General features: G+C 39.0%; 1 protein-coding gene across 2 annotated transcripts in view; it reads right to left on the bottom strand.

Moving 5' to 3' along the window:
* SNCAIP (synuclein alpha interacting protein) overlaps positions 1-27,219 on the bottom strand; it is an 89,974-nt gene that overhangs the window by 30,112 nt on the left and 32,643 nt on the right. For both annotated transcript variants that reach the window (XM_079331585.1, XM_079331584.1), the window contains exons 2-5: positions 22,944-23,046; positions 13,297-13,369; positions 2,200-3,062; positions 342-521 (exon numbers count right to left, since the gene is read on the bottom strand). In XM_079331585.1, coding sequence (XP_079187711.1) covers positions 342-521; positions 2,200-3,062; positions 13,297-13,369; positions 22,944-23,000 — 1,173 coding nt within the window. In that variant the 5' untranslated portion in view covers positions 23,001-23,046. The remainder of the gene's footprint in view (positions 1-341; positions 522-2,199; positions 3,063-13,296; positions 13,370-22,943; positions 23,047-27,219) is intronic.

Genomic DNA, 27,219 nt, shown 5'->3' with positions numbered 1-27,219 from the left:
AAGAAACAAGTAAATCCAAGTTAAGTGAAAGCTGCTTGAAATATAACAAACTGTCTTAAGATTCAGTAGACTGATTTTAAAAGTAACCCATATGCATTGACAACAATGTAAAAATTGTCATTGTTATACAGTGGATATTACATCTGTGTAATTACACTAATTACACAATAGTTACATTAATTCCATTTTACTTTGTTAATGTCGTACCAGCCAACAGGGGTTTTTTCCCTCACTTTCAAAGCTCGAAAAGAAACATCCTGCTGGATGCATTTCTTACTGCCATCACAGGAGGAAAGTAAATGACCTTTATGTCAGGTTACAGTAGGGAAAGGGCTCGTTACCTTTATTGCTAATCCAGCTGGAGTTAGCTGCTCAATGTTTCGTTCATTCAAACAGTCTTCACCCATCAAAGAAGTGAGATGCTGCAGGCATTCTGCATGTCCCTTTGATGCTGCTACATGCAACAGATTGTTGTCACATTCATCGTGGATCTTATCCAGATTATCTGCTGCTAAATGTGGCTGTTAAAAAAAAAAGACGTATGTTAGCTACAACTCGGGATAAAAAGATACATTTATCCTCACAGCCCCAGACACAAGCCAAACACAAGGATGTTTCCCAACAGGCATGTTCTTTTACAAGTCAAAATCCAGAGCTTTTAACTTCACTGTACAGAATCTGGGTACTATTAGCATAAGGACAGAAGTGTGATGTTCACAGCCTCAACTGATTGTCAAGTTTCTCTCCTTCCCATGCAATTGTCATGCAACAGTGCAAGATCTCAAGTGCCTTCCAGTCTTTGCACTAATCTGATAACAAGGTAGCTGCAAAAATACCCACATTTAATAATTTCTGTCTGTTTTGAGTTTTCTCTCCTTTTTTTCCGTTTGGCATTATATTGATGAGTAATTGAAAAGAAAACATTCATAACTTCTGAAAGACATTGCTGATTAATTTTGCTCATCACAAAAGTGGTAGCTTATATAAAGCATCCTCTAAAATGCAGTTTAAACAGTTTAAAATGACAGAAGACTTTTATGTGATAGCTTGTTTATGTGAAAAAAAACTGTTGGGATATTTACTCAAAGTTCTACACCAGCATGATGTAATACATTATTTCTGCCCAGTCCTAACTTAAAGACAAAACAACTGGATTGAGAAACTCCAAAAGAAAAACATTAATATTAAAAAATATTAAAGATAGAGTCAAGGAGTAGCAATAACAAAGTTCCTAGAGTTATGCAGTCTTGCCAGAGTATTGTTCTGCTAGTGTAGAAGGGGTTTCAACCAGTTTGGAAAAAATATGCATTTTCTTATCTAAGATGTCCTCTTTGTGCCACCCCCCTCCTCCCCCCCCACCCCCCCAATTTCTCTTTCAGCATGAATTTAACTTGCTTTAATTTCTTAATGAGTATATTCTCTTCTGCCTGTGTCTAGTTGTGAATACCTTCCTTTGTTCCTGCTTCTACGTTAAAATTATGTGCCTTTGTGCTTGAGCTAGACTGCTAAACAGAGAAGCTAAACAAAAATCTAACAAAAACAGTTTTTATACATACACTGTGCCTTCACCAGCTGTTCTGTGTGGAGATCACATGCTCTGCATCATTGTGCTGCTAACTTGCAGGCAGTTACTTTGGAAACCATCATTGACAGTGCCTGATCACAGTGCTAGAATTTACTGAAAAAACCTTCATATGGGTCAGAGGCCAATGAGGCTTTACAGAAAGCTCCTGCCTGAGAATGCTGCTGCAACAACACAGCATAAACACTCCTGAATAATAATCAGAGTACAACAGAAGCCCCTCTGTTCCCATCATCAACCTCTACATAACAACAGTGGTAAACCAGCAATAATTGAGCAAAGTGACCTACAAATGTAAAAGGCAAAACTCAGTTAGGATTTAAACTTGATATTTAAGTGATCCTGTAAGTTAAAATGTCTGCCTTCATCATTTCAGTGTACTGCATAAAACATCAATTTTGGCCATTCATACATAAAAGTAGCGTCCTGGTTTTGCAACATATTTTATTTAAATATTAATACTTTCCATTTGGAAGTCCATAAGCCAAATTTCTAAGGAACCTATAAGATAAAAAGGGCAGTGATCCAAAATAAGAACTTCATCAGCTTGCTGGCTTAATAAACCAAATCATAGATCACTTTTATTCTATGTTTCTTATGAAAAAGATTATACTTACCAGTAAAGATATTTGGCCTTCCTTTACAATGTTTAAGATGCTCTTGATTTTTTTCACCTCTTCATTCCTGTCTTCCGGGCCCCCTGTGCTGCTCCAGCTCATTCCCAGCTCCTCCAGCTGCTTGCTCTCTGCCACTGCTGTCTGCAGGTGGAAAGTCCTCCGGTGGCAGTTCGGCATAGTCTTCTCAGCTTTGTGAGCGTGAGGATCAGCAAGCGTCCTGCTGAGGAAGCCCTTGCCTTGGGCTTCAGATTCATGGGCTGAGCTACACTTAACTGAAGGCTGGGAGAGCTCTAATTCTTCTGGTGAATGCTTGTGCTGATCAAGGACAATGGGCTGCGTTTTTCTCAGCTGAGCGCCTTTCACAGGAGACAGCACACAGAACTGCGTCCCGCCAGTGGGCGAGCTCTCTGTGCTCCCTGCAGGACAGCTCTTGATGCTTAGACCGTTCATGGTTGAACACACGCTTAAAAGTTTTTTCTCAGGAGCTACCTTGGTAAAAGGAACAGGTTGCTGACTTGATTTAATATAAGGCACGTCCAAAATTTCATCCATATCCAGGTCATAGTGCTCCAGCTCCCCAAGCAGAACAGCAGGTTCGGTGCTTTTGCTTTTAAGGCTCTCTCCTTCTCCTGGACTCTGGTCATCATTTGGAGGTGCAGACTGAGAATCATTGCCTTTCTGGTATTCTCCCTTCTGGTTCTTCTGGTCATCACTTTCGTTGTTCTCAGAGCTTTCTGGCTGGTGCTTTAATGGAGAAACCCTCTTCACTGGTCTGAATTTATTGCACACATCTGCAATTCCTGTTGGTTTCTGTGCATTTCCAAGAAGAGTTGAGACCCCACAGTTCCAGCTGCTACTGGAAACTAGACAAAATAGAGGAATTTGATTTAGCAGTGAGTGCTACCTGAGATGTGACATGATAGCATGCTTTAAAGATACACCCAGCCAGACACTGGAAACAAGAATTATATGATAATATGCCAGACCCATATTTAAACAGATTTAATGGCATGTCTATCAAGAGAAGAATTTTGCATTCCTAAAAGAAACTTTCTTCAAGGATGTATAATGTAATGATGACAAATAATTAGTTCTAATCAAGTTCTAACCAAGAGCACAAGTTGTCAATGAGCCAACAATGTGAGTGCATCAGGAAAAGCATTTCCAGCAATGATTAGAGGTGATCCTCACCCTTTGCCTGGCCCGGATGAGGCCACATCTGGAGTGCTGTGTCCAGGTCTGGGCTCCCCAGTGTAAGAGAGACATGGAACTCCTGGGGTGGGCACAGCAGAGGGCTGTTATTATGAAGGGACAGGACCACCTCTCTTACCAGGAAGGGCTGAGGGAGCTGAGCCTTCTCAGCTTTCAAAAGAGACAACAGAGGCAGGACCTTGTCAACATTTATGAATATCTGAAGAGAGTGTCATGAGGATGGACTGGGCTCTGCTCAGCAGTGCTCAGCAACAGCAGGAGAGGCAACAGGCAGAAACTGACACACAGGAAGTTCCACCTGAACACAAGGAAGAATTTCTTTGCTGTGCAGGTGACTGAGCACTGGAACAGACTGCCCAAAGAGGCTGTGGAGTCTCCCTCCCTGTATCCATACACAATCCTGTGCCATTGCCCTGGGATGACCCTGCTTGGGCAGGGAGGTTGGAACACATAACCCGCTGTGGTCCCTTCCAACCAGACCCATTCTGTGAATAATGGCCTAGTGCTATTTATATGCAGCCTGTCCAATGATGTTAGTTTGTACTCTGCTCTGCATGGAGAGGCATCATAAAAGTAGGATGATTTTCTGGGAGGGCAACAAAAGAGTCAGTCAAAACCTTTTAGTGGATTTGTTTTATCACCAATAGCAACAGTTCAATTTTTAAGTTCTGTTTCCTCTGGAAAATATATTTTTCTTACAAGAACAAGAAATTCATGAACATCAACTGAGAGCTTGGGGACTGTTCAGCTTGGGGAAGGAAAGGGTCAGGAGGAACCTCATCATTAAGGAGGCAGCCAGCACATAGTAAAATACATGAAATCCTATCTATGTTCACATAACACTTTTTAAATGGTGTGGCTGGTCAAATACTGGCATAGCTGCCCAGAGACTTTTTGAAATCTCCATTGTTAAACATACTCAGAATTCAGCTGGACACAGACCTGGCTTAACTGGCCCTAGCAGCTCCCTGCATAAGCACAGTCATCAAACTAGATGGACACTCCCAACCTAAATAATGTTGTGGTTTTCTGATCTAAAAATTGACCCTGCTTATTGAGGTGTGATGTTCCTTCTGAACTTCTCCTCTCTATGCTAGGCTTCTCTGTCAAACTTTCCATCCCTTATATGTATAATATATATATATGTGTGTGTACACCCACACCCACATGCACTCCTTTAGCTCTGGCCTTACAGACAATTCTTTCACTGCACTGCAGGATACTTTGACCAGTGAATCTGACTTGAGAGAAGGAGCTCAAGTCAATCAAACTCTTAATCCTACTGAATTTGAACTCAATCCCACTGAATTTGAACTCCTTCATAGTTCCAGCTCGTGATATTGATGATCTTCATAATTAGCAGAATTCTGGCAAATAATTTTCTTTTTTGCTATTTTCAGTTGAGGGACAGCACTAAAACCAAAAAAGCATTTAGGCAGTTTCTATGCCCCTTTGAATGTACACTAAGAGTTAACGCACTCTAGAAGTCAAGAATACTGTTTAAACAAAGCAGATTTATAACATGTGCTAACTGCATATCAGTGGGATCTAATTTGTGGTCAAAACACACAATTGGCCATGAACACCTTCCTAAGGAAATAGATATATACACTTTCAGTGCAACATTGATATCTGAAGATAAAGATTAGTATGGTTTAGTAGTTATGGATGTCTGAAAATTACATTAATACTTTTGGAAGTACTTAAGAAAACATTTCCGAAGAAAAAATAAAAATAATAATAATCAAAAAGCATGTAACTTAGTGGGCCAATACAAAGAACGCACTGTACTGACTTATTTATGTATTGTATAAGATTCTAGGTTCAAAGGCCTATACTTTTATGTTGGTTTTATTTACATGTGAAATTTTTTCCAAGTGATACAGGGAAATGGATACCATATGTTTCCCAGCTGTTTTGCTCTGACAGGAACTATTAAGCACTCAGTATGGAAATGAATTCTGTCTGAGTTTTATGAAAACACTGCTTTCAACACAGGGGTCTAGGCAGAGGGAAAGGCATCAACATTTTGTTTGTCATCACTTTATTTAAGCTTACATTTATTTTGTTACTTCACTTTCTCCACTTTTTAACTTTAATAACATGCATTTACATAAACCACTGAGAAAAAGCAATGATGTTTATTGCAAATCTGCCTCGGATAATTGTGAAGTCATGTATTTCCCCTTTCATTAAAGTTAGAGTAAGGTACTTCAATTTTTCATTATTTTTTCATTGTTTTTTCATTGATTTGGTTTTTTTTTTTTGCAAACACTATTTTTCCAGGGGAAAAAAAACCAACAAACTGGATCACCAAAACCAGTTAGCGATATATTTACTGACTTAAAACACCCTCTTCACTTAACTAAGATGATGAATTTCCACTGCTTTTAGTAAAGGATAAGAATATAGCATTTAACCATACAGCTGAAGGGACAAAAGCAAGCCAGACCAGCAGGCACAGTACTTCTTTGTGCCATTTACTCCCTGGGAGCTGCATCAGTCCCTAGGCAGTTACAGCACAGTTCCCCTCTACATGATACTGAAGCTTTCAGATGCTTGTTCCCCTAGAAGCAAAAGCAAGTGTTGCCTACAGCCTCCAAAGCACCAGCACAGCAGGAGTTACTCTGAGTGGTCTTAAACAGCTGCTCCAGAGGAAAAGCCTCTTGCTCATCTCTCCATACTCATGAACTCAGACAGGGGCCATTAAAAGTCTGGGTCAAATAAATACTGTTTGATTATTTTATAAACAACAGTAAAAGATGGCCTGACTTTAAGGCAGGGGGCTAGAATGTGGAGCAGCTAATTTGATTCCAGAATCTGACTAATAATTCTGGTACACTCCTAAAAGGTGATGAAAATTTTTTTCCCCAAGTATGTATCAAACTGATTTCCAAAACTTTTATTCATTAATATAAGAGACTACTATTGTATTACTGAGGCAAGAAGAGCAAAGAACACAAATACTGCAGGCTTCATTCACACTAGTAAAGAAGTGTTAGCTGCATGACAGACCTGAGGTATCAAAGTTTTTCTTTGGCACAAAAAACCCTTTATCTGACAAAAACCTGCAAGGGTCAAATTTGCAGACATAGTTCTTCACAATGCATTGTGCTCTATGGTTTTTTTTGAGGAAGACAAAATGCAAATGAGTCCAGAGGCCTGCAAGTTTATTTACGGATTTTCTTATCTATTTATTTACTTACAGATGTCCTAGAATTACTGGGGGCAAATAAGAAGAAAAAAGGGCAACTAGGAGGCAACTCCTCTTTCAATTTAATCCCCATCTGATACTATTTTTAGGAATCAAAATTGATCCCTGTTCCCAGTTGGACGCATCTTTTGACTTTGCAGTATATTTCAACTATCTCTATGTCTAGAGCATGGTGAGAGGTGGAGTTTTACCTGGTGTACAAGCATCTGTAGAACTACAGGGGAACTTGAGTTTTCTCCAGTCATCAAGACAACCTCATGCACAGATGAAATTTTATAGTTGTGACAGGTAGTTTCTGTTATACTTACAGTCTAATGCCAAACATCAAATTGCCTCTAAATTGTCCTGAGTAGGATGAAAATACCATGTTTTACTTTAAGAAAGTTTGTGAATAGCATTGATGACTGCCCATATTTTTTTAAATGCAGCATTTCAACATATTGCTCATGTAATATCGGGAGGGGACCTGAAGCAAGTCTACACAAAATTTTTGGAGTTCTGCTGTCCTCTGAAAGAAATGCCTGGGCTTCTTCCTTGTGATAAAAACTCAAATCAACTAAGACCCGCATTAATTCCAGGTCCATTTAGGGCACTGTGATTCTGACTTTGTATACAGGTGCTGAGGTGTTGACTAGACTAGAGAAACTTTCCAAAAACTCATGGTTGTTATCACAATGTATCTCCAACACTTACAGAAGTATGTGGGCTCCATATGATAGAGGAAGGGTTGTCTCTTACAAAACAACTGATAATTGGAGCCAGATCCAAATACCCATTTACTCCTTTATTAATATCATAAAACTCATATTTAACTGAATTCATTTTGACTGAAGGTGGCACTGTTTTACAGTTTTAACGTATCAATAACCTATACCAGGAATACATGTTAGAGTTCTTTAATGTAAGCTCTATAGCATGAGAACCTGAATTAAAGAAAAATCCTTCATGGATAAGAATGGAGAAAGTTTGTTCCCATTTAAGTGGAATTTCAAGTCACTATAAAGAAGAAAGAAAGATTATACAGGATAAATAATAATTAATGTTTTTAAACAACAGTGCACCTCTTCCAGGTAATTCAAACGTTATGTGTCTCAGGGAATTAATCTTTTTTTTCTTATCTTGGCTTGAGGAAGAATAATACAAAAGCCATTATTCTCAAGTAGAGAATATAGGAAAGTCAAAGAAAATATTGAAATCAATAAATTTGTTTTACTCTTGTATAGACAGATATATGGACGTAAAAGTAAGGTAGCAACCAAAGTTCTAATAAAAAATCAGAAAAGGTCATTCTGGCACAAAAAGGAAGAGGAAGAATGCAAAAATTGGGTAGGAAAAGAACTAGCACAATTGTTTTTTTACTAAGAAAATTCTTCAGCATTCTACCAAGGAATGATCCAATCAGTATTGTACTGTTGCAGACATATTTACCTGTGAGATATTTGGGGAAAAAGTCTTGAAATTCATGCCTTTTAACACCAATTCCAAATCAAATTTTACTTTATTTTCCCATACAACTAAAAACTACCAAGAACTTGAGATGGAAATTTTTTGTAACTTTATGTTCATTGATTTATTTATTTTTCTCAATTAGGAAACTAGTATTTTGAATAATTTTTCAAATGGCAGTTTCTTTGGGAATGAATAAAGCAGTGCAGAAGAGTAACTGCTGGACATTAAAAGTGAATTGGTTTTCACCAAACTTTGAATAAAGATATAGAGTAGTATATTGCCTTACCTTGAAACATTCATTAAATGACAAGTGAAAGTTGTCAAAGATAACAGAATACACTTCAACAATGACATGGTTCAATGAAGCTTGCTGAACACAGTTGTCTTGAACCATTTGTTCAAGTGTCCTTAGAAAATTTGCCCAGAAAGGATATAACTAATTTCATGCTTAATAATGAAAGCACAAAGGACTGATTTGTGTTTCAGCTCATCAGTCTATATTAAACAGTGCTGGAAACCAACGGACATTCTGGCTAATACCTCATTTCAGGAAAAAAGTGCTAGCTAGGTCCATTTCTAAACCACACTCTTTAATTTTCTATTTTCGAAGATAAAAAAATTACAGAATCACAGAATATGTGACTCAGAATCTGAGTTGGAAGGCATCCACACAGATCATTGAGTCCAGCTCTTAAGTGAATGGCTTGTACAGAGCTAAAATGAAGCCTTAGACTTAATTAGCACCTTGCTCTAAAGAACCGAGATAATGTGCACTTTAGTGGTTATTATGCTACCTAAAAGATCATTATCTTGATGCATGATTGTTGAAAACACAATTTCCCTTAAGCACGATTTATTGTGGATAAACCACAATTTTACTTTTCCCTGCAATTTTTTTTGCCAATACCATGTATCTTTCCCCTAGTAGTCTGGGGGTATTGGCACATATACTTTTGCTTCAAGGATCTCTTGGAATTTCCCTAAATCCAAGAAGGACTCAGAGAAGTCATAAGAGACTTGGATGCAGAACTTGAAGGAATACTAAGTAAGATGCAGATGATACAGAATTAGGAGGAGCTGGTTACTCCATCTGAAGACAGAGAAGCCCTGCAGAGAGACCTCAACAAATTAGAGGCTTGGGCAGTTACGAACTGTATGAAATTTGACAAGGGGATGTGTCAAATTCTGCACCTGGAATGGGACAACCCTGGATGTGCAGACAGACTGGGAAATGAGAGGCTGGAGAGCAGAGCCATGGAAAGGGCCCTGGGGTTCCTGGCTGATGGCAAGTTGAGCCTGAGCCAGCAGTGCCCTGGCACCAGGAGGGCCAAGAGTGTCCCGGGAGCATCAGGCACAGCATCAGAGCCGGGCAAGGGAGGGGATTGTCCTGCTCTGCTCTGAGCTGGGGCAGCCTCACCTCCAGTGCTGGGGCAGCTCTGGGGCCACAACACACCAAAGACACTGAGCTGTGAGAGTGTCCAAAGGAGCCATGAGGGGGTGAAGGGTTTGCAGGGGAAGCTGTGAGGAGTGGCTGAGGGCACTTGGTCTGTTCAGCCTGGAGGAGACTGAGGGGAGACCTCAGTGCAGCCACAGCTTCTTGTGAGGGGAAAGGAGGGGCAGGCACTGATCCCTGCTCTGGGGACAGGGACAGGACAGAGGGAATGGCCTGAAACTCTGTCAGGAGAGGTTCAGGCTGGGTATCAGAGGTTCTCCACCCAGAGGGTGTTTGGGCACTGAACAGGCTCCCTGGGGAAGCTGTCACAGCCCCAGCCTGACAGAGCTCAGGAGTGTTTGGACAATGCTCTGGGGCACGTGGTGTGACTCTTGGGGTGTCCTCCTGTGCAGAGCCAGGAGCTGGACTGTGATGATCCCTGTGGGTCCCTTCCAACTCAGAACATTCTGTGATTCTTTGATTAGGAGTCAGAACTGTGACTGTGCTGCTGCATGACTGCCATGCACATCTTGCAAAAGAGTGAGGCAGGAACAGGTCCCTCCCAACAATACACACCATCAGCCAGTGCTGTCCAATAAAGGGAGGTAGGTGATAGTGGCATTTCAAGGAGGAAAAACTACAAACTGGGAAAACATTTGTCAGACTTTCTAATACCTTCCTTTCCAAAAGAACAAGTAATTCAAGCAAAAGTTGCAGGTAGTCAGAAATAGTTAAAAAAAAAAAAAAAAGAAATCTGCTGAAGGAATTATGTGAAATGCTTGAGAAGACTCACTGACTTCTAAACACCACTATCTGCCTAGGATTAAAAGTGCTTGGAGTAATTTGAAAACAATGTAAGCAAATACTATCATATGTTACTAACTTATTATTCAATGTTTACATGAAAGGGGGAAAGAAAATCAGGACAGGGGTACTTACCAAACTTATCTGCAAACAATGAACAGTAGCACTTTCACATTATTAGTCATATAGTTAAGTAATTCAATAATGTTTGGTTTACATCTGTTCTAACAATCCCGTTGGTGAACACAGTTGTGTGTATGTACATGTACATGTACATGTACATGTACATGTACATCTATATCTATATCTATATCTATATCTATATCTATATCTATATCTATATCTATATCTATATCTATATCTATATCTATATCTATATCTATATCTATATCACTATTTTCTCAAGTATAAAGTTGAATCTTACTTTCTTCATAATTTTGTCTTAACTGTCTTAGTGAACTAAGTATTTTTTTGAGACAAAGATGACAGACAACTGCTTTTTAGACTATGACATGTCTTATCTATAGACAACATTTGCTTAATTTTTAGTTCTAAAAATTAGTCTTGGATAGTTCTACTTTCACAGTCCACTCAGTTTTAAAGGAAAAATGCAACTTCTAACTAAGCAGAAGGCAGTATGAGGTAGAAAGCTGGATCAGCTCTTCGTAAAATCTCTGAGTTCTTTTATTTGTAACTACTTGAATTAACAGTGGAATGCAAAATTAAAATAGTATGAATGCTTTATGCTATGGTATGAAAGACTTATAATCTATTTTCATAAAAAACAGCACACATCATCAATACTTCGACAACATTATTTTAATGATCTAATTGTTTTAATGATGTGTTTGTACAGTGAAGGCAAAAGACTTAGTCAAAAGCAACTATGAAAAGTTACCAAATAGGGCCTTACACAATGTTGATGAATCCAGCTCTGTTGATGTTTCAAGACTGGACATACTGAAGTCTGTACAGGCATGTAAAGTGATACACTCCTGTTCAGCACTATATTATTACTCAGTGATTAAACAGAGTAAAAATAAAAATATTTCAGTACTATCTCCTATTCACCAAAATAAGTGGTAAGTAGCAAGAAAACCCAGCTCTTAGGACTGTTTCCACTTTGCCAATACTACTATCAGTGTAAAGAGCTCCTTTTTACTCAAGACTTTTAACCAATCTGCAATTGACTTCCACTGGCACACTCCCCAGAGCTACTACTGTCTTCCAGCAATCCCTGTATTTGCTTCTGTCAACCCCTTTTCAAGGGAATAGATGAGTACTGATGTAATTAAAATCATAATCAAAAAATGTCTGTCTGCAGAGGCAACCATGGAACAAGAGATATACACAGTAATTTGTCAGCATCCTGCAATACAAAGGAAGAGCTCATAACCAGTATTTCATCCTTACTATTTTAAATGGAGAAAGAAGAATGGGAGGAGGAATGTGGGAGAGAATGCTGGAAATGTGGGGAGCAACAAGGCATCAAATGCTATGGAGAATGGCAGGGAAGAAGGAGGAGCAGATGGAGGAGGAAGTGGGTGAAAAAGAGGAAAGGAGTAGAGAAAGAGGCAGGAGGAATGAGAGAAGACTGGGAGAAGAACAGTTGTGGAATGGTGTAACAATAGGAAAACAGGGAGAGAGAAAGGAGAGTGGGAGTAAGAATGGGAAAGAAGGGAAGGAGACAGGAAGAAAGAGGGAAGGAAATGGAACGAAGGGGGAAGATGGCAAGATGCAAGGGATGAGGAAAGGGGGAAGAACCAGCAAGAAGGAAGGAAGAAGAAAGAAGAAAAGGGATAAGGATGAGGCAGGGGAAGGACATCAGGGTGTAAGAGGGGAGGACAGGAAGGAAGAGGGGAATATGGAGGGGAGGATGGGGGACACTAGAGTAGAAGGAGATAGGGCAGTTTGAGGGGGTTGGATCAGGAGTCTTACACTTCTCTGCTCTTGCTTGTAACAAGTAACAAACACTGTGTGTGCAATCACTGCTGTGCCCTGTGTGGGCAGTAATCTGAAAGCATTATAAGGAGAGCTTTGCTTCTCTTTATTGTCAAAGACAGTGGCATGTGGTGACCTGGCCTTTAATAAATCTGTTAGAAGAAACAGCAATCAGAAAGTTTCCACTTAAGTTAAACACAATAGAAATTTTAAAAAGTCTGAAAGGAAATACAGAAACAAAAGCTGCTGAAGTATAGCATGGTTCATGTCCTTGTATCATCCCATGAATTCCAGATCTCCCATTTCTGTTATAAAATTACTTGATGAAACAACATTAACAAAAGTTCAATTAGGGGATCAAAAAGCACAATAAACTTTTCATAGCTCAACAAAAATGCTTCTCTTACCAATTCATTTCTCCTCCATCAGGAAGAGAAAAATAAAAGAGGATTAATCTGATTTACAGAGTGAAAAACAACGCTGAATGCAGTTTTTGTCAGGGGGCGGGGGAAGGTCTCCAGCTGGTTCTCATCTATATGCCATGATTCTTCATTTAGTTTACACTATTAAACTAAAAAACTCAGCTTTAATCTTAACTATTACAGCATGCCTTAGAGTAGATTCTATCATGTAGCATCCTTGATACTGTTTCAGACTCTGGCAAAACATCATCCCTCAGACTGGTCGTGGCCATATGGGTAGTAAATGTATCCAACATTTTTTCATTGGCGCCTACATTATTACGTCTTGTCACCAATGGTTTCTCGGGTTTTCAAGTAAATTGTTGCACATACTGTGGTTTGGAGCTGCTGAGATGAAGCCCTACATTTATCTGTATATAGCCAAATCCTTTTTTGGAACTTTCTTTCCTTCTAATGAACTAACATCTGTTGAAAAAAAAAGAAACTCATGTTTGCAGAACACTGTACATAAATGAGAAAAAACAAAACAACAGGACATTGCCAAGAAGATATTGTTGCCAAATTCTACATGATTTTTAAAAAAAGCCTAGAATATAAAGGGTGGACAGAAATGGGCATCATACCTGATCTGTCTTCATTTTGTGCATCACACCTTCTACATAATTCTGGGATGGTCTTGAGAGAAGTTACAGAATACTGCAAAAAAGGAGAAAAAGTTTATAGAGGTAATAATTAAAAAAGATAAAAAGTACAACTTTCAAGGAGTTCAAGCGTCATGGACACTATGAAAATCTACAAACCAAGGCTGCTTTTGGCAGCCTGGTGGACTTCTTACATTGTATGAGAAAAGCAGACGGCTCTGCTTTATTTTTCCCACCTTGAGACAAACAAAACAGACTTTCAAAGCTAGAGTAAAGCACCTCCTAACCTCAGATTTCTCCTTCCTGCAGGTTGCTATTATTAAAGGCACAAATACAATGCAACACAAGGAGAGACATATCAGAGGTCAGACCACCTTCAGGCTTCATCATAAGCTTCAAGGGTCCCACTTTTCCCACCTCTTATGATGGGCAACACCCATTATGGTGTTGCACTTCAACAATTACCATGTTTAAAAATTAGAATTCAAGCTGTCACAAACCAATATGTAAAAGGGATGCATAATATCTCCTCTGTAGAGGTCTGATTTCAGAGAGGGGTGCGTGAACTCACACATATCAGACATCAAACTCTTTTCTCTAACCTGGTCTTCATTAAAGCAAACCTTAATTATTATTTTGACATGACAAAACTCATCTGATATGAATCAGAATGTTATTCACTGCATTATCCATTCAAAAATGGGGAAAAAAACCCCAGAGGTACCATAGGCATTTTACTAAACCAAATTTATTAGTTTATATACCTGTGGAATACCTTTGGAAAGACACGGGATCCAGTATTATAAAACCATACATTCTGATGTGCAGTTGCTTTATAGCAAGTCTTCCTTAATTAAATGTTTAAATGTTACAGGAATCTCCACTTAAACAAATGAAAATCATTATGTCTATGAAAGAAATATCAATTACATTGGCTTATACAAAAAAGACCCTATTAAAAACAGTATTTTGGAAACTTAAGTAGAAAAAAAGCATTTAGGATTAGCACAACTGAAATTTTTCTAAGAATACATAAACACCATATGTTTTCAAAGAAAGAGGTATTTTTACTTGGTGTGCTGTTGACCAGTGAGGCAAAACAACTACATATAAAACCATATGAACTTTCCACATGAAAAATAAATAGTGATGCATTGTCTTGGGTTTTGCTGACAGTTTGTCATTCAGTGTTTGACATGTTTCTAAAGCACAGCTGGCAATCTCCTTCGAAATAATCTGAATTCAAGCTCATATGACCAATTGAAGAGTAATGTACTTTTCTGGCGCAAGTTTAAGACTTTTACTCAAGTGATTGCAGTTACTTTATTAAGCCTAGAAAACCTCCCAGACCCTCCTTTTTCCCTTGTTGACCTAATTCAGAGATGTATTGAGAAACTTCAACTACAGGAAGAAACCCTCGTAAGTATTCCCAGGATGAACACTGAACTTATTAATTAAAATGTGTAGCAGCACTCCAGAAGGATCCAGTGATTCCAATCCCCATTAAACAAGGGTTGTCTATAAGGCTGTGACTGCTTCACGATGTGACAGCCTAATGCAAGAAAGAACAGAGCCAAGACAGGGAGAAGGGTGCTAGTAAAGACAAATTAATACAACTTAGACACGGACAAACCCCATGTGCTGGGCCTCACTTTAGTTATTGTTTAATAAAGCCTGAGCTGTTAAGCTATACATCTTGCTATTTCAGCACAAAGACTTAGAATGCAATCTTGAACTGGTCTAGTAAGGATCTTAAAAGAATCCAAGGAGCATGTCTCCAAGGAATATGGTAGCTTCATAGGACCAGCTGTTGCAGTTTAAACTATTACACAGTTTGTAATTCAATTAGAAAGAGCCTTTTGCATTCTATTGCTATGTGTTTTGTCAGGCAACTTCAAAAACAGAAAGCCGTCTTTCTTTTTGTCTTTTTTCTGTTCTTGGAACAACAGATTTTTTCTGTTTCAACATTGCTGTAAAATTTATTCAGTTAGTCATCTTACTGCCAAAAATCTACTGAACATTTATAAATTTGTTATGCATTTTAGTAATATTGGTTTGAGTTCACTAACAGATTTCCTCCCACTTACCTCTGGCCTCAAGGACTTCTACAAATTTACATTTCTGCCTCCTGTATTTTGTGGTTAAAATGTAAAGAACCAGGTCCAGGAAGCAACTAAAATTACTTTTTCAAGTGGACCTTTCCCAACCATAAAAACAATCCATTCATAGCTCTTCCCACTAGAACTGATTTCTCACATATCTAGCTCCAGTTCTAATCACCAGTAATGTTTTCCAGCTTTTCTTCAACCATAAATTTCAAGGTTACACAGGACATCAAAAGAAGTTGAGATTGCAACTTTTCCTTGGAACAGACTTTAAAACTTAATGCTTATTCAACAGCACTTAAAATTAATTACTTCCAACTCTTCATTCAATAATTTCAAATTTTTTTTGCATACAAAACTAAACACTACTTCTCACATTTCATCATTGGAGTAACCATGTCAGCCAGAGCTCAGGGCCATGTCCAAGGGCATACTGACAATGAAAGAGCTCAGCACATCATGTTACTTCGTTAGTCCATGCTTACTGTGATCTTGGGAATTTAATTAAAGTCTGATGTGGCTGATGGTAACATTCAGTAACAAATGAAGAGCTTGTTCCTAAGACATCACATGCAATGGAATTTTTGATTACTGTTTGAAGTCTGTGTTCCTTTTCTGCATTTAAGGCCTGCCTATGTCCAACCTGAAATAGTAAATTCTAATAAGCTTCTAAAGAACTTTGTAAGATGGAAGAGCAGTATCATCAGCAAATGAGTGAAGAGGCAGTAGCAAGTATTCCATGCAAATGCAAGATATTCCCAGCTTTTTCCAACAGACATTTCTAATTCAGGGAAAAATGGGATTTCCCTTATAATACAATACATTTGTTCGTTATGTAACACTGTGCTATGGAATCTGAATTAATGCCTTTAAATTCCACATGATTTCCAAATTCTAATGCAATGAATTTTAAATTAAACACATGAGGAAAAATGTCTTTAATAGGGCTGTTCTGCTCTGTTTCACTGGTCCACCACTTGCAGATGCACCTGGGTTCTCAAAGTATCAGGAAGAAGAAATAACTAATCATGAGCAGTAGCAGAGAAATAATATACAAAATAGTAAAAAATCCAAGCAAATTAAGAAACAAGAATTACTTTACAACATCCTTAGGAATTAGGATACATTCTGTTGTATCCTAAGTGCAGTCAAAGTGCAAAGGTGTATGCATAGTGAGACTCTCAGAACACGTTGCCATGACCATGAGACTCCTAAAATAAAGAAGGACCATGCCCAACTGCTTGCAGATTAGAACTCAAATCATTTACCACCACCAATCATCCTGACTGGATAAAGACACCAATGACTCTGTCCTGATCCTAAAAGCACAGTTCTTTGTTTTCATTTTGATACTGAAAACAAGCACTTTCCTCCATATTACAGCTAATTTTTTCCAAGTGTTTCCAAGTAAACAGTCTCATTTCCGTTTATTTGTGATAGTGGAAAACATAACACTCCATTGATATTAAAAGTCTATTAAATTAACTTCACAATGCATTTTCTTAATAACTTATTAACTATGCAATGCCACCACATTTCTGAGACATTTATTTGGGAATAGCAAGTTATACTGAGAAAAAGTAAGGGAACAATACTTGGCCTGATGTGTGGCAGGAAGATTTTTCTCAATAGTAGTGTCAATTTAAGCAGCTTCAAAACAAAAAAAACAGAGAAGGAAAGAGATTAGACTGGTATGGTGCATGTGGGAAATATCACCTCCCCAGACTAAATGTCCTTCTTACAGTTGTGATGAGCATCTTTGGAGCACTGGTTAGGTTACTTGTGCTATGTGTTGTGCATCTTATATAGACACTTGATATGTTATTCTTCCCTTTAGCTTCAAAGGGGACCTATAGAGACACGACTAACACTGTTAGGGGTACAAAATGTCTGTCTGAAACTAACATTTCCATGAACAACTTAGTGGACAGCTGCATTTTGCTTCATTCTGAAATGGGAGACAGGAAGAAAAGAGAGAGATGTAAGAGCGAGCTTCAGCTGGATGGTAAATACATCAATCTGCTGCTGCTAATGATTGTGCCTGCACAGCAATGTAGGACCCTGCATGCTGAGCCCAGCAGGACTGGTGGCTGGCTAGGCAGAGTCTGGCTGTGTGTAAGCCTGAGGGGTGACCCAGCTCTTCCTGTGGCCAAGGAAGGGTGCAGCACACTCAGGAGAGGCCCTGCACTGAGTAAAAGGGAGACAAGCAGCTTGGGCATACTCCTGACCATGCATAGTCTATGTTTTCCCTGCCAGGCGAGCATTCACAAGACATTTTTAAAGCTGTTCCAAAATACCTGGTGACTGAGAAGCTCTTTCCTTAGACCTGAACTCAATTACTGCACTTGCATTGCACAAACCTTTAAATTAGGCACAGTCTCACACTAAGCCTGGCTTTCATTCATACAGAGCTGAGAAAATGATCAGGGCAATTATCTATACAGTCAATCTGTAAGAGTTTACAAGTATCTTAGCATGAAGAACTCTGGTTGTGATGAGGTTATCTTGTATTATTTCTGTAGACTGAAAAATAAAATTGTTTCAATTTTCTCAATTTGCCAGTGCAATGTAAATCCTGCATATCAATCAAAGGGGTAGGAAACCTTCAGGTAACCATATCAACAGCATAAAACTTCAGAGCAGGAATAAATTTATAGCCAAAATCAGGAGAAACAGGAAAAAAGTGAAAGCATAAAACATGCATTTGATAATGTATCTATCATTTAATGCAACCTGAAGGTTTTTTCTCCCTTTTCTTTCTGTGAGCAGTTATTAATGAAGAAATAAATTAAAATATTCAGCTGGATTGCTTAATGCAGACAGAATATTACTTTTGTTTAACGTGAACAAAAACCTATTCTGCTGTCTGAACTGCAGTCAGATATACTATGCCATTTATAATCAGGAATGGAGCCATCTTAGTTGATAAAATAAGCACCATATTTGCATTCCAGAAGCCTGATGGAGTTGGTAGATGCAGCTGCTAAGCCACTCTCAATAATATTTTAATAGTGATAGCAGTCAGTCTCAAATGACTGGATGAAAGGGAGTATCACATTCCCCTTTAGCAAAGATGAAAAGAAGGGAACTCCTAGCAGGTCAGCCATGCCTCAGCACCCAGTAAGAGCAAGGGAAGAAATCCTCCTGGAAGTTATGCTGATTCATACAGATAGCAGAGGTGATTAAAGATAGCCAGCATGGCTTCACAAAGGGAAAATTGTGCTTATGTATAGATGGACAAGGAACTGCCCATGTCCAATGAGTTAAAATCAACAACTCAATCTCCAAGTGAAACTCAGCAAGAGGTATCCCTCAAGGATGCATACTACAACAAACAGTACTTAATATAATTGTCAAGGACATAGATGATGGGATCAGGAGCACTCTAAGCAAGTTTTCACATGACACCAAGTGACTGATTGATTGATTGATTGATTGACACCAGTGAGTGATTGATTTGCTGCAGGGATGGAATGCCATCAGGAGGGAGCATGGGATGGTGGTATGGGCCCATGTGAACATCAGTAAGTTCAAGAAGTTAAGATCCTGAGTCCATGTGTCCAAGTGTCCATTTATCAGAGCAATGCCCAGTTATCCATACAGAGTCTGATACTGAGAGAAACCCTGCAGAGAAGGGGAGGATGAACAATTTGACATAAACTATCAATGCTTGCTTGCAGTCCAGAAAGTCAGTCATATCCTGGGCTGCATGAAAAGTCAGCCAGCAGAGTAAAGGAGGTGATTCTTCAGCAGACTTCATTCTTGGGAGAATCCACCTGGAGTATTGCCTCCAGCTCAGGGGTTGTTGGGACAAAAAAGATATGGACTTGTTCAGTACATCCAGAATAATATCATAAAAACAGCCAGGGAGCTGGGCCACCTCTTCTGTGAAGTAAGGCTGAGAGAGTCTGGATTCTTCATCCTGGAGAACAGGAGGTTGCAGGGAGACTTTCTCATGACATTCCAATATATAAAAGAGGCTTATATAAAAAAATACAGAAAGACTGTTTTCCAGGGCCTGTAATGATAGGACAACTGGCAAAGGAAAGAACATCAATTTAGATTGACTACAAGGACATTTTTTACAATGAGGGTAGTCAGTCACTGCTGCACAGAGAAATTGTGGATGCCCACCACACAATTATATCGATGTGGCAAACTAAGAGTGGAGGCTGCCTCTATGCAGGACCAGCTGCTGACAAAGGCTGAGCCCATCAGAGATGTTGGTAGCCTTTGGGATAACAGATTTAAGAAAGGGTAAAAACCACTGCATAAGAGCAGCTGGGAGAGAGAAGCAATAAAATGTGACACCAAGGTCAGAGAATAAGTAGGGGAAAGCAGTGTTCCAGGTGGTGCAGCAGAGATTTCCCTGCAGTCACAGGAGAATACCATGGTAGTGCAGATATCCAGCCTTAGCCCATAGAAGAGCCCACAATGGAGTGTGTGGATGTGCCCTGAAGAAACCTCCAGACTGTGGAAAGACAGTGCTGGAGCAGGCTCCTGGCAGGAGCTAATTCCTGTGGAGAGGAGATCACATAGGAGCAGGTTTTCTAGCAGGAACTGTGACCCTGTGAGACCAGTGCTGGAGTAGCCTGTTCCCAAAGGATTGTATCTCATAGAAAGGATGCATTGCTGGTGCAGGCCATGAAGAACTGTCGTACTGGGGAAGCATTCAGACAGGAGAAGTTCAGAGGACTGCCTTCAGGGGGTGGGACCCCATGCTGGTGCAGATATGAAGAGGATGAGGAGTGAACAGAAGAGACACTGTGATAATCTGTCTTAGGTTACAATGTAAAATGGACCCAAAAGTATGTATTCTATCACCATCTTCATAAACTGCTAAAACCAGGTAGGACAGTGTTCCTTATCTCCTTCATGACTCATCCCTGATAGCTCTAGGGAGATATTTTCTGTCAATGGGCCATTGAGTTCCTCTGCATGACTGATAAAATTACATCATCCCATTGTCAGATGCTCCACCCAAGAGGAGGAGACAAGCATTCTTACCTGGATATAATTTAAGGTTACAATACAACCTGCAGCCTTATCCACTGAATTCACAGAGGACAAGAACTCCGTAACCACCACTGGATCTTGAGAGAAAGATCAAGCCCTTCTACAGCTTCAACAGATCCACATCTGTCACTCCAGGAGGACTGCAGCCATCATTTAATTAGACTGCTACCCTGACTGACGAGGTGTCAGGTTGTATTCTGACTCTGTCACTGTTTCTGTATTATTGCATTTATTTTAATTTTCCATTACTTAAATTTCCTGACTTGGGATCGATCTCCCACTGGTTTGCTTTCAAACTAGTACTTAACATGAATACAAACCCCATCCTCCCCCATCCCCCTGTGCTTATCCAGGCAGCAAGGCAAACCACTCAGGAGTGAAGTTGGGACTGCAAAGAGGAAAGGGTGGGGAAGAGGTCCTTCTAGATTTGTCATCATCCTGTGCTGTTTGATTGGCAATAAATAAATATTGCCAAGAGGAGTCTTTTTTTCCTGTGACACTAATTGGTGAGTGGTGTCCCTCTCCTTAAAGCACAAGCCTCTTGATGGAGTAGGAGTGACAGAATGGCTTGGTGGGCACCTGGTGACCAGTCAATGTCAACCCATCACATAGAGCCTTGAAGCAACCTGATCTAGTGAAAGGTATCCCTTCCACTAGAGAAGGGATCTCCACTAGAGATTGGAACTGAACAGTCTTTGAAGGTCCCTTCTGACTAAAACAATTCTAGGATTGATGCTGGAGAAATGTAGTTTCCTTTTCTTGTATACAAATGTAGCATTAAAAAAAAAAAAAAAACCCCAACAAAACAAACAAACAACCAAAAAAAGCCCAAAGGAAAATAAAATAAAAACCTAACTCACACCACATCAGTTTTGCTGAAAAGGATGACAAGGGTCTGGACTATAAACAGTGGCTTTCTAAATGAGGTACATTTGTAAGTGAATTATTGTCAGCCTTCTTGCCACCATTACTATTGGTCACTTTTCTGCACTGGATTAGAACCAGAGGGCTAACATGAATAATTTACTAATACAGATACTATGCAGCTGCTTTTACCAGAGCAGGCTAATGATAAAATGTGAAGGTCAGGTACTTCCAACCTGTGTATGACCAGATATGAGTAGAGCACTAGAGTAACCATGAATTCTCTTGTTGATCTGCGTTCAGGCAACAAATCCCTTGTCCTCTTACCTGCTAAAGCAGGGAGCAAAACTGCTACCTCAATCATTTGTGATGACTTTTTTATTTAATGTTCAGCATCCACTGAAAGAACAGCCTATTAATGCAGGCAGCCTGAGCTGTTCAGCAGAAAAGTACGTAACCTAACCCACCAGTATGCAGCAACAGCCACAATGGGAGGGACATGGAAAGGTTACATCTATTATGTTTTACAGTTTCACAAAACTGAGTATAGAAACAGATACCAGGCCATAATCTGGCATATAAGAGTAATATAAAGAAAGTTGCCCATAATAAGGTATTTACTCAAGATTGTCTTGTAATATTTTGGGCATTTGCCATGTTCTGCTTTAATAAAAATACAACAGTACAATAGGTACAAAAAAAAAAAAAAATCTCTTCAAAAAGAATTTGTCAGTGAATAAAGCATCTGGAATGTTTTAAAACGAATCAAGAGCCCCAAATGCTAACAGGAAAACCAGGCCCTTTGCAAAAAAAAAAAAAAGAAACAAAACCAAAAAAGCCCCAATCTATGAAACTATGAAAGATGTGGATGGAGATGGTGGCATACTTTAATCTGAAAACTGAATTAACAAATTCTCTTACACGAGATTTAATTTATGTATTCAAGTTTATTTTTTATCAAACACTGAACATATCAACAACTCTATTGCACAAAAAAGAAGGAACACTGGCAGTAGAAGCAGTTTTATGAGTAATAGAAAAACACACAGTCCCAATGCCTCCTATAGAAACATTAAAAATGTAGAAAGTAACACAGTAACACAGAGTTTTTAATTGCAATTAAGGCTGTTTTATTTGTGACACTAAGGATAACTGCTGCCTACGCATCTCTTGAAATCTGTGTCTTTCTGTACACTACCACATCACACCTATTGATAAAATCGAGTTGTACTAGGAAATGGCTACTGGTGAAAAAGGCAAAGGTGAGAGAAGTGTTTTTTAAACTGAAATACATTAGATTAAAGAAAGTAAACTTAAAATTTTTGTGTGAAAGGCTAGCACTGCAGCACAAATAGCTCATTCAGAATAATACAGAAGAAACCTAGAAATGATGCTAATTTATTTTACAAGTAATTTTTACTATCTGAAGGAATCAGGTTTTCATTTCAAGTTTTTTAGAGAGATTTTGTTTACAAAAAATCTGATTTTTATTCTAGATTAAAACTATCTAAACATTCTTTTATCTGAAGTAAAAAGAAGTGTGGCTTCTAACAACAGTGTTGCTTTTCATATCAGGACTTAGATATCTAAGGGTATCTCAACTTGAACAATTTATTTTACCAATAAAATAAGAGTTGTACTTACCGATATATCATCGCTAAAATCTATTTCATCCAAATCAAGGTATTCAGGGGCTTCCATTATTCTCTTATGGACATTTTGGGTGAGTCAGCACATTAACAAAAACCTAATTAAGAAAAGAGAAATGTGTTGTCTTTAGAGAGCCAAAATCACACAGAAGAGTTTTTGTATAGCTACTACATTACTGAAACATCTAACTTGAACATTAAAGTGTTTCCTAACTTAATCTTAGATGATAAATACAATTTGCCACCTCTACTCTGCATATTGTGAAGCAGACATTTCAATTTTTGGGAGAGCAGCTAAGTGCTACTTGAAGTAGAGGTAGAAATACTTGGTTCAGCATCACTCAGACCCTCAGGAAGTTCAACACAGGTATAAACACCTAAGCTGCTGAGCACCCTTGTGACCTTGCAATGAAAGCTGTGTTGATGATGTGCCCTCTCATGAGACATCTACTCACAGCAACTCCTGTCAGCACAGATTTCCCCTGCCCAATATGGCAGAAAAGAACTGAGCTGTGTCCTGCTGTGCACAGACAATCACACCTTATCTCTGCTTACAAGCAGACTAACACACAATGCAGTCAGTGCTTTACAGATTAATGGTACACCACCCTTCAGGCTCTGAGGGCACATCCCCCAGAACAGCAACAAATTCAATACCAGAATTATATCACATGCACGAATTATCAGGGGCATTAACCATTTTCTTACATCAAGAGGAAAAAAAGAGCAAATTCTCTTGCAAAGCAAGAAATATGGTTGGCAAAGTCAATATTAGATCTGAATAAATGTAAACTTAGACAATCAGAAGATCAAAGACAATAAACCCCTCATTTAGTCAATCCTAATTACAACGAAGGTGTGTGTCATCACTACAAACACAACAGAAGTAGGAAAGGAAGCTATTTTAAAAGAAACTGAAAAACAAAAGCACAACGCATTTTTAAATAATGTGAGTCACTAGATAATGATTAGGTGTTATTACAGAAGAAAATTAAATCCTCCAGTACTTTTACATAACAAAGGAAACACCTTAAGGAAAAAAATGACACAAACTCTATTTATTCATATAATAACTGAAGAAGTATGTTTATGAATAATGAAATCAGCTGTGTAGGCCTAAATAAACTCACTGCTTGAAACTTTCACATGCAATTAAAGATGTCATAGGATATGGGATCAGAAAATAGTATTTTTCTGTAAGTGTCAGACAAAGCAAAACCTCAGTAATTATTCTCCCTAGTAATACACTATCCAAGGACAAAGTTGACCTTAATACACCTGTTCTTGAGAAGCTATTAGAGAGAACATTCATTAGAGCTATTAAAGAGAACCAGTAGCCAAAACTTCAGTATTATGCTGAAGGAGAACGGAAAAGCAAATTATTTGTTTCTCATCAAGATACTGAAACACTATCAGCATCATTTTCTCATTAAATGAATGTTCCAGTTTTGGCTGGAGTGGAGTTAATTTTGTTTACAGTAGATAGTATGGGACTGGGATTGGGTTTTGTGCTGGAACAGAGTTGATACTTCAGGGATGCTTTCATTACTGCTGAGCAGGGCTTACACAAGACAAAGACTTTTCTGCTCCTTATCCTCCCCATCTGTGAGCAGGCTGGGGGTGCAAAAGGAGTTGGGACAGCCAGGACAGATGATCCCAACTAACTCAGTGAGATATTCCACCGCAGATGACATCATGATCTGCACAGAAAGCTGGAGGAAAGGAAAAGAGGAGTGTTTGGAGTGATGGAGTTTGTGTCTTCCCAAGTCAGTGTTACACTGATAGAGCCCTGCTCTCCTGGAGATGGCCAAACACTTGCCTGCCCATGTGAAATGGTGAATTAATTCCTTGTTTTGCTCTGCTTGCATGCACAGCTTTTGTCTTCCCTACTAAATTGTCCTGATCTCAACCCAAGGATTTTCTCACTTCTACTCTCGAAGCAATTGTGTGGGAACACTGAGGAGGACAGCAGCATGTAAAAACAACCTCAGCTACCTACAATTTTCTCTCACTGTTACTGTTAGACTTGAGTGAAGCAGTGGGAAGAGAGACGGCTACAGAAAGGTAAAACCAGAAGTGTCTCTATTGCGAAACTCATCAGAAGCTTTTTATTTCACACATTTCCAAATGGTAAATTTATTCTCGGCAGGACCCACCAAAATCAGACAAAAGCCTGACAATGAAAGGAAATAGCTGTTGTGAAAAGGCATGACACATTCAAGGCTAGGAATTTCTGCACTGCAGATTTTTCTTAACAGAAGCATAAAATGTCAGTATATTTTTTAAAGATTTATGTATTTGGTAGACATTACAGCTTAATTGTGGCAAAGTGCACTCATCATGGGTTCAAGTGATTGGCAAGGCAAGGTTTTGGTAGCGGGAGAGTTACAGAGTTGGATTCTGAGAGAAGATGCTAAAACTACTGCTGTGCCTGATGGAGCCAGATCCAGAGAGAGCACTCTAACCAGAGCTGAGCCCCTCAATGATGGTGGTGACACCTCTGGGATAACAAATTTAGGAAAGGTAAAATGTTAGTGTGCAACAGCAGCCAGGAGAGAAGAGTGAGAACATGAGAGCAGCAGCTGTGCAGACACCAAGGTCAGTGAGAGTGGGACAAGGTGGTCCAGGTGCCAGAGCTGGAAGTCCCCTGCAGCCCATGGTGCCATGGTTGGGCAGCTGTGCCCCTGCAGCCCTTGGAGGAGCCTGTGGAGGACCCCAAGTCAGGGCATCTGGAAGGCCAGAGGAGGCTGTGATCCCATGGGAAGTCCATGCTGTCCAAAGAGCCACCTGTGACCATGTGGAGAATGGAGGCCATGCACAAGCAGTTTTGCTGGCAGGACTTGTGACCTCCCTCCAGAGAAGCAGAACCTAGCTGTCAGCTTACCACTGTGACTGCTGAGACCAACTCAAATCAAATTATTATCAGTTTCTGAAGTACCACAAAGGCTGAATGTCTATGCCAAACGCATTTGACAAATTCTGACTGTATATGCCAGCTGCCAGAGGGTGGTTGGGCACTGGCACTGGTTTCCCAGGGAAATGGTCACAGCACCAAGACTCACAGAGATCAAGGTTCATTTGAACAATGCCATCAGATACATTGTGTGACTCTTGGGGCTTGCTGTGTAGAAACCTGGATTCTATGATACTTGTGGTGCCCTTCCAATTCAGAATATTTTTGTATGATTGTATGATTCTCTATGTACTGTCCTACACAAATTAAAGGACTATGCTACCACATAAGATGATAAATGAAGTAGGAATGAGTATTAAAATGTAAATTTAAAGATTAACAATATATATGGACCACATAACATAGGAATAGTCTGAAAATAAACCAGAGCTTCAATGAGTTTTAGTTTTTCACTGAAATGAAATGGATTAAAAGCTGTCCACCCACTATTTGTAAAAGTCAACAGAAAAGATAAATAAAGCTGTTTTAAACATGTCCTGTAAAGAAGAATCAAGAAGTGACATAGAGATTTTATTTTCAACTAAAACCGAAATTATTCAGTTAAAATTATAATATTTTAAATAAAATTTTGAAATTATTTTTAAACATAAAGTTAAATTAGTCACTTAAGAAATTATTCCATTAATAAAAACTCCAGTTAAAAAAACCTCCACAACTTTAGTAAAATAACTATTAATCCTGGTTACCACATAGCTCAAGATTTAGAACAGAAAGATCTCAATTGTTCAAACTTACTTTTTCACTCCAAATTGGAAGAAGCCATTGAAGCAGAAGAAATTTGCTGTACCCATGTACAGCTGACAAAAGGAATTAATTCCAGCTAGTGATGTACAAAACCCATGAAGTCAATCCACAGTCCTGCATCATTACTTCCCCAAAATGTTATCTTCTGTCTTTTCAAAACTTAAAGACTATGAAACACACAAAGACTGAAGAGGAAGTCAATAACCAAAACAAAGACATTTTTTCTATGGAAAGCCTTCTGAAAATAGTGTTCAGTTATATGAAAAGAAAGGGATTCATGTATTCACTCAGCTACAAGATTTTAATTTTTTTCTTAACAAAGTAAAATTTAACATCTCAATTCAATTATTACTGTAAGATTTCTCATTACTATACTTGGAGTTTTATGCAAAAGGTGTACTTTCTGAGTAGAATTTAACACAGCAGAACTACACCATGCATAATCCAAACCATATGGTAAAGCTGGTACTCAGAGCCGTGTCTATTTTGAGCGCTTTGTGATGGCTGAACCCAGCACACCACCAGAAGCAGAAACAGTCTGAACAGGATGAAC

The sequence above is a fragment of the Erithacus rubecula genome (assembly GCF_903797595.1).
Source record: "Erithacus rubecula genome assembly, contig: SUPER_Z_unloc_5, whole genome shotgun sequence".
NCBI classification, from domain to species: domain Eukaryota; kingdom Metazoa; phylum Chordata; class Aves; order Passeriformes; family Muscicapidae; genus Erithacus; species Erithacus rubecula.
Note: the sequence above shows the minus strand (reverse complement) of the source record. Positions and strands in the feature narration are given on the sequence as shown.